Source organism: Pteropus medius, unplaced genomic scaffold (genome assembly GCF_902729225.1).
Source record: "Pteropus medius unplaced genomic scaffold, Ma_sr-lr_union100, whole genome shotgun sequence".
NCBI classification, from domain to species: domain Eukaryota; kingdom Metazoa; phylum Chordata; class Mammalia; order Chiroptera; family Pteropodidae; genus Pteropus; species Pteropus medius.
In genome coordinates this window covers 5,335,978-5,344,252 of record NW_024354499.1, presented here as the reverse complement: position 1 = coordinate 5,344,252, position 8,275 = coordinate 5,335,978, and the positions used below count along the sequence as shown (strand labels likewise).

Below are 8,275 nucleotides of genomic sequence, written 5' to 3'. Positions count from 1 at the left end.
AGCCTTAGTAAAGAATGACGGAACTCTTTGTGTTTGGATATGGAACACTCTATCAACTATTATAAGTGGGAAAATTATATATCAGGACGGTGTGAATGCTTGCACGTGCATAATTTTTTTTTTTTCTGAAAGAATACACAAGAAACTTAGATGTGGCTACCTCAGGTAAGTGGGTAGGAAAAGAGACTTTTACTTTTCAATTGAGACTATACCCTTTGTACTAATTGACCCTTTTCTCTCACCATTAGCAAGTATTATGGTCTTTTTAAATTTGAATAAAATAGTTGTTTTTCCTAGAACAAAAAAAAAAAACTATTAAGAAAATGAAAACCGCAAGTGTGGGAAATTTTCAAATAATGGCAATATTCTCTCTGGCCTACTGAGTACCCACTTCTGTGCGTACAACTTAATATGCTCTAACCTAATTACCTTTTATAGCAAATTTATGAAGGAGACACGCATACATAATCTCCATTTCACAGGTGAGGAAACTGACGTTCAGGGAGATTGAATGACATGGCTAGTAACAGCGGATTCGAACCTCAAACCGCCCTCCTTCGGCCTCTACCTCCAGAAGTGCACTTACTGGACCTCCCGCACCATGCAGCGCAGCGCCCCAGGCCCCTGCGCGCACAGGGCTCCACGCTCTGGGAGCGCGCGCGCACGCAGCGGCGCGGACCCGGCGGCGGCGGCGGCGGCGGCGGCAGCGGCGGCGACTACGTCACAGACCGAGCTTTCCTTTTCGGGAGTCCCCGGCACACATCCTGTGTCCATGTTTGGGCATTTACGTCACGGCGGCAGGGCCGGGGCCTCCCGAAATGGCAGTGGCCCCGGGAATCGGAAGCCCTGAGCCAGCGCCACCGCTGCTATATAAGTGGGGGGGCAGCAGGTTGGGGGAGCCCGGCTGAGCTTTGGAGAGGTGAGGAGCAGCCGCCCGGGGCCGGTCCCAGCGAACAAGGGCGCCTCGGCTCCCGACCGTTTTCCCAGAGGTGAGCGCCCAGAGCCAGGAGCCCGGGCGCCTGAGTCTGCAAAGCGCGAGGCGCCCAGACTGCCGGCCTCCCTGCCATCTACTCGCCCCTAATCCCAGCGGGCGAGGCCCCCCGCGCCTCGCAGCCGCAGCCGCGCCATGCTCCACCTTAGCGAGTTTTCCAGCTCCGACGCGCTCCTGGTCAAGTCCGCCGAGGGCTGTTGCTCCGAACCCAGCACCGAACTGCCCCGGTTGCCCGCCAGGGACGCGCCCGCGACCGCTGGGTACCCCGGAGGTAAGGAGCGCGGCCAAAGGTGCTCAGACGGCGGCGCAGTACGGGGGCGCACAATGCCTGAGAACGAGAACAGGCAGGGACTGGGACTGGGACGCAGGAGGCGTGGGGGTAGGCATGGTAGGGGGCGAAGGGGTCTTGGGGTGCGCACCGCCATTCCTACCCCCCGCCGAGCCGCCAGCGCCTCCACAGGAAACCGTGCGTGTATCAAGGCGTCTTTTAGCCTGCGCACGTGTGTTTTGCGTGTGCATGTTTGTGTGTGTGTTTGGGGGCTCATGCCGGCTCCAACAGCATCAGAATGTGCAAAAGGCACTTTGTATGTGTAAGTGCGCACCAAGGGATCCTTGGGTAGGGTCTGCGGACTCCGAGGCATGCCCTTTTATATGCTTGGAGCTGATTCCTGCTCCTTCCTCAGCAGGCGACTTCTTGAGCTGGGCTTTGAGCAGCTGCGGCGCCGGGGGTGATTTAGCCGACTCCTGCTTCCTGGAGGGGCCTGCACCCACGCCCCCTCCTGGCCTAAGCTACAGTGGTAGCTTCTTCATCCAGGCAGTGCCGGAACACCCGCACGACCCAGAGGCACTCTTCAACCTCATGTCGGGCATTCTAGGCCTGGCACCTTTCCCTGGGCCTGAGGTGGCAGCATCCCGGTCTCCGCTGGACGCCTCTTTTCCCACAGGCCCCGACGCCTTGCTTCCAGGTCCGCCGGACCTTTACTCCCCGGATCTGGGCGCTGCCGCCTTCCCAGAGGCGTTCTGGGAGGCCTCACCCTCGGTTGGAGCCCCCTCGCAGTGCCTGTATGATCCTCAGCTCTCCCCACCCGACGTCAAGCCAGGCCGCCGGGCTCCCCCGGCCTCTCCAGCGCTAGACACTGCCTCGGCCTTCAAAGGTCCCTACGCTCCCTGGGAGCTGCTTTCAGCTGGGGCCCCAGGGAGCTGTGGGTCACAGGGAGGCTACCAGGCCGCCCCTGAGACCCGATTCCCCTCGATGGGGGCCAAGATTGAAGATCTGCTGTCCATCAGCTGCCCCGCAGAGCTGCCCGCCGGCCCAGCCAACAGACTCTACCCCACAGGGGCCTACGACGCTTTCCCGCTGGCCCCCGGTGACTTAGGGGAGGGGACCGAGGGCCTCCCGGGGCTCCTGACCCCTCCTAGTGGGGAGGTAGGGAGTAGCGGCGACGGCGGAGAGTTTCTGGCCGGTACGCAGCCTCAGCTTTCCCCACTAGGCCTCCGCAGCGCCGCGGCGGACTTCCCAAAACCTCTGGTGGCGGACATCCCAGGGAGCAGTGGCGTGCCTGAGCCTCCTGGGCCGCCGGCCCCATTTCCCCCAACTAAGGCGCGGCGCAAGGGGCGCCGGGGCGGCAAGTGCAGTACACGCTGCTTCTGCCCGCGGCCGCACGCCAAGGCCTTTGCTTGCCCGGTGGAGAGCTGTGTGCGCAGCTTTGCGCGCTCCGACGAGCTCAACCGCCACCTGCGCATCCACACCGGCCACAAGCCCTTCCAGTGCCGCATCTGCCTCCGCAACTTCAGCCGCAGCGACCATCTTACCACACACGTGCGCACCCACACAGGCGAGAAGCCTTTTGCCTGCGACGTGTGCGGCCGCCGCTTCGCGCGCAGCGATGAGAAGAAACGGCATAGCAAGGTGCACCTCAAGCAGAAGGCGCGCGCTGAGGAACGGCTCAAGGGCCTAGGCTTTTACTCGTTGGGCCTCTCCTTCGCCGCCCTGTGAGGGGGAAATGGGTTTGTAGATTGGGGCTCCGCCGCCCGGCACTCCCGAGAAGACCTGGCCCACCCCTCTTCCCCGCTCATCTTCCTGGCACACCCCGGGGCCGGCCTCTAGTCCGGCTTCCAAGTTCCCTGGAAGCGCCCGTCGCACACGCCCGTTCAGCACCAACTATGTGGACAGCTCCCGCCGTCCGGGCGCTGTGTCCGGTGTCAGCAGAGCTTTGGGGGAAGTCCTCTCGGGCCACCCACTGAGTAGGCACTTAATTGGGACTCGACAGTTTTTTGTAACAGGCGCACGCCCCACGTCATCCCCTACCTTCTCCCTCTGTCCCCCGTCATCGCCCCAGACTGGCTGGGGCAGCGCCGAGCCGGTCTCGCGCGGTATTTTGTACAGCATTGTCGTTTCCAGCAGCCATTGGATGTAACGTTTTGCTTTGGGGTTATTTCCTTTTTGTTGTTGTTAATTTTTGTAAAGCAGACGCTACTCTCAAGCAATTGGCAAAACTGTTTATTTTTGCAATTAAAATTATTGTGCTAAAAGCTTACTGAATCTGCCATCCAAGCTCCTGACCCTTCCCCCAACCACTCCTCCAGGAGAACGTGTGCTAGAAAAGAAAGGAGAGACTTATGCTCATGGAGTCACTACGCACCTTCTGTCAGGTACTGTAGCACATATTAGGCATTCAATAAATATGTACTGAATTAACGAATGAATTTTATCACAGCTGACCTAAGGTCTCAAGGTGTTTCTGGAACTTGAGAGTGGTTGAGAGGCTTAGGTGTCAAACACTGTGCATATATTATCTTCCTTAATCCTCACAATCCTGAGTGCAGCAGTCATACTCTATTTTAAAGATGAGGAATAAAGTAGGTAACTTGCTGGGTAACCCAGCTAGGAGCAACAGGGTCAAACTCTGATCTGTCTACCTCCAAATCCAGTGCTTTATCCCCAAACCCAAGAATGGTGGCACCTCAGCTTAATACCACTGTTTGGAAAGACTTCCTACCAAGAGGTGAAATAGGTTCAGCAACTAGAGGGAGCCCCAAGCAGTAGCAACAGCAGCAGAAGACTGCAATATTTCAGTGCTGTTTGTGAACACCCAGTATGTTGGGTGTCACAGAGGCTCCAACAAGTGCCTATGCATCTGTATGAGAATCACACGCTGTCAGGGCCAAAAAAGACTCAGCATTCATCTAGACCATTGGTGGACAGTGCTAAGCCCAGAGAGTAGAGTGCGCCTGCCAGAGGCTCATGGTCACCTCAGTTTCTCTTTCCACAAAGAGTCTTCTCCAGGAGACAGCAGCCCACTTACTGTTCAGCTTGGCACCTGCCATAGCCCCTTTTCTCTAACTCTCCTGCAGGTAAACTCTTCATGGCTTGGGTGGGGGTGGGGAGGTTGCAGCTAAGAGAAAGTGGGGAATGGGTAAAATTTGGCCCCCCTTTGCTTCCTGAATTCCCAACCCAATAGCTTCTACACTCTTTCTGGCTACCTTGGGCAGACCTTGGGGGACATTAGAAGCATCCTATCTCTTCTCCCCAGCAACTCCTCTCTGCTAAGGAAAGGATAGGGCCTGTCTGGGGGTTTCATTCTTTTCTCTTCTAAGCTGAGCTGTTTTTGAATTAAGAGAGTCTTACAGCCCTGTGGCGCCAGATCAACCCAGCTTCTGGTCCCCTGGCTTCTTTATTCTTTCACCCTCAGACATGTTCACCCTCCACCCCCGTAGTCCAGGTGACCAGAGACAAAATTATCACCAGAGAATTCCACTCATTTCTCTCCCCAGGTGTTAAGCACTTTCATATGGTTGAGTATCTTGCAATAATACGAGTAACTAAGAAACCAATTTGTGGTAAAGGATTCGATATTACCTCTTTCAAGAGAGTTAACATTTTAAGAGTAGCCTGCAGAAGACAATGTTTAACCCTATAGAGCAATGGTCCCCAACCTTTTTGGCACCAGGGACCAGTGATCGTATGAAAATCTAATGCCTAATGATCTGAGGTGGAGCTGAGGCCCTGATGCTAGCACTGGGGAGTGGCTGCAAATACTGATGAAGCTTTGCTGGCTTACCTGCCACTCACTTCCTACTGTGCGGCCCAGTTCCTAACAGGCCAAAGACCGGTGCTGGTCTGTGGCCTGGGGGTTGGGGACTCCTGCTATAGAGAGGCTCAAGCAATGGACCATCAGACATTATAATGGGTAAGTGGTAGATTCTCACATAACAATGACTCTCATTATCTTACCATTTAAAGGACCACACCTTTTACTTACAGGCATGGACCACCTGACTTCACTTTCCATGCAGAGTAGTGTAAGGAAGAGCACAAAGGCCCAGATTTTAAGCAACTGGTCCCCAAACACACAACCTGAATAAAGGAAGAAAGGCAGACAGGCTGTGGGTGGGTAAACCCTTGCTCCCTTCAGCCACATTCCATCAAGTACTATCAGCTCTATCAGGCCCCATCTTAATCCTCACACTTACCTAGCCTAATATCTTTGATGAGAAAATTGACTTAGTAGTGGTACTGGTACCAGAGCCCAACCTGGCTCTAGAATTCCCAGCTGAGAAGTACCTCCTATTATTCCCAAGAGAAACTGCTGCAAGAGAATATTTTGCCAGAGATGGAAAGAAAATCAAACAATCATAAAACCAACCCAAACCCAGGACCCAAGCAGAATTAGGAACTAATAGAGAGCTCATTTTTACTTAATCCTCTTTTTCATCTGGTCCTCAAAATGTGGGTGTTTTCCTAGACTTGGTTCTGAGCTCCCTCCTTCCCTATTTCTACACTCTCTTTGGAGAGCACATTCATTCCCAGACCTTCAGCTATCACTGCTACATAGATGACTTCTAAGTCAGTCAGCCCGGCTCTCTACCCTAGCTGCATCCCCTTTATCCTGACTAATGAATATCTTCATATCAGTATCCTACCACCATTTCAAATACAATCTGTTAAAAATCAAATCATCCTTCCGTATACCCAATTTCTGCTAATGGCAACCATTTGTTTGGTTCTCTAGACACCTAAATAACTATAGTTGTGTGGGATTCACCTTCGACCCCTCCTTCCCCCACCCCTAGGCTGTTACTCAGACCTGTTGAATCTTATTGAAGTTCTTCAGGGTCTTATCTTCTTTCTTTCATGGTACATTGTTTCCTTTTATGTATTGTAATTTTTAGCTTGTGAGCTAATCTTCAGTAGGGATTTACATGGGCAGTAATACTCTGTGATCTGAGTTGAGAGTTGCTTGTGCCAGACATTCCAGGAGTATCAACTGATGGAGACCAATTTTATGTTAATTTTTTGGCCTAAGGTTCCTGTACCATGCAGGTGTTAAGTTCAAACTCTAACTCAAGTAGTTATAAATTCTCAGAGGTTACTCCTACTCCAACCAGGACTCGGGTCAGGAAAGACAAGCAATATATCTCCCTTTCCATACCTTCTGGGGTTAGTCACAGCATATCTCATGCTAACATTTCTAGGTCTCAGTTCCCTTGTTTTGATCCATGTAGATTTTCTTTCCTTTCTTGCAAGCTCAGCTAAGCATTTCAGCAATGTTATATCTTGTGAATCAGTCTGCATATTGTGTAGCAGGAAGGTCTTTGGTTATCTGTTCAACAATATTGCTGAAAACTGAAGCCAGAAGATGTTGATTCCTGTATTTAAATATTTCCCCCACTTATTCTCTCTATCGTCAGGATCTCAGACAAATACCTTGCTGTGACAATGATATAGAATCATAAAATAATGTGTATTTGGAAGGGTCTTATAAGAACATCCTGTCTGACCCCCTCATTATATAGAAGAGGAAACTGAGGGCCAACAGGTTTGGGGACTTTCTTAAGGGCACACAGATGATAAGAAGTAGACCTTGAATCTGGGCCTTCCAGTTCCAAGACCAGTGCATATCCATATATCCACTCATTCCACAAGTATTACTGAGTGCCTACCACATGCTAGGCCAGTGGTTCCCAGTTTTTTCCTTTCCAGTGCATTTGAGGAATTTGACACACACATTGGTAACAAAGGCTCACTCGAGCCTTGGAGAAAAAGGGAAGAATAATGAGAATCTTGATGAGGTGGGAGATGGGGGAAGTTTGACAAAGCAACCTAGAATATCTTCTATTTCCTCTCCCTTTACCCTAACCCCTGTGCCCTGTTGAGACAAACCTGCGCTATACCAAACTGCTTCCTGTGGTCCCTCTGCCTCCATTCTCTCTTCCTCCATTCCACATTCCACATTACTACTACTGTAATTTCCTTAAAACATTATTCATGGTGTTTTATCTCAAACTGACCATGGTTTCCACTTTCTTTGAAAAAATACACTGGAGTTAAAGCCCTCCATTTCTGACCTAACTCCATCTTCCACCCTCATCTGTCATCTCTCCTTTTGCTCTGCCTTCTCCCCTCCCCCATGTATTATTCAAATCCCCCCAACCTTGAGCTCCTTGAAGAGCAGAGATTCACGCTGTGGCCGCCATATCACCAAATCTACTGCCCAGCACACCTAAGTGTTTAATTATTATGTGGATTTTGTTGGCCCCCCAAAAAAGAAGGAAAGAAAAGAAAAGAGGGAAAGAGGAAGGAAGGGAGGTGGTTAGAGAGCATGAAGCTGGGAAAGAATCAGGAGGGAGAGATGGGAAGAAGCAGAACTGAGGCCCTGATCTAAGCCATTGGGTCCCAGGAGTGAGACCAGACTTCTGACTAGTCTGTGCCTGTTGAATTCTTGCTGAGCCCATGATTCTGTCTTAGCTGTGGGCCCCCAGATGTGTCTGTCATTCAGTTCTCTCTCTCTCTTCTGGTTTCTCTGGCCCACATGGAGTGGGATTCAGTTTAACATTTTTAGAACTGTGGTTCCCATAACAACCAAGCAGGAACTGTTGTCTGTGAAATGTAGCATGAGCACACATGCATACACACGTGCACATACACAAGCACAACCGCATACATATATACAAATACTTGCACACCCACATACATATACATGTGCATTCACTCATACATACACATACATGCACAATGTACATCCATATGTATACACATACATGCATTCAGATACACATGTACTCACAACCATACATGCCCAAATGTGCATATACACAGGTATACACCTGTATGCAGTCATGTATACACACATGCACAAAAAAGCACATACATAACACGAACATGCCTCAAATTGTTTTTGCATATTCACGGGAAACACAGAGTAAGGACAGACAAATATCACTAGAACAAAGGTAGAACCAAAATAATATATGGATATTTTTGGCTGTCTGCAAAAGCAAGTG

The 8,275-nt window shown here is 51.0% G+C and overlaps 1 protein-coding gene across 2 annotated transcripts; it reads left to right on the top strand.

Moving 5' to 3' along the window:
* The first annotated feature begins 739 nt into the window (after positions 1–739).
* On the top strand, positions 740–3,660 carry EGR4 (early growth response 4). 2 transcript variants are annotated; one of them, XM_039852488.1, is made up of 2 exons: positions 740–1,262; positions 1,675–3,660. In XM_039852488.1, the coding sequence occupies exons 1-2, from the start codon at positions 1,127–1,129 to the stop codon at positions 2,985–2,987; spliced, it is 1,449 nt and encodes a 482-aa protein (XP_039708422.1). In that variant the 5' UTR covers positions 740–1,126; the 3' UTR covers positions 2,988–3,660. The 2 variants fall into 2 exon arrangements, with proteins under 2 accessions (XP_039708422.1, XP_039708423.1); XM_039852489.1 differs by having other exon boundaries at positions 881–1,262; positions 1,678–3,072.
* The last annotated feature ends 4,615 nt before the right edge of the window (positions 3,661–8,275 follow it).

Bases quoted from the DNA above. Each gene is read 5' to 3' on its own strand.
- EGR4 (XM_039852488.1), top strand. From the start codon at position 1,127: ATGCTCCACCTTAGCGAGTTTTCCAGCTCCGACGCGCTCCTGGTCAAG. The intron at 1,263-1,674 runs GTAAGGAGCGCG...CTCCTTCCTCAG, and splicing joins GACCGCTGGGTACCCCGGAG to CAGGCGACTTCTTGAGCTGG.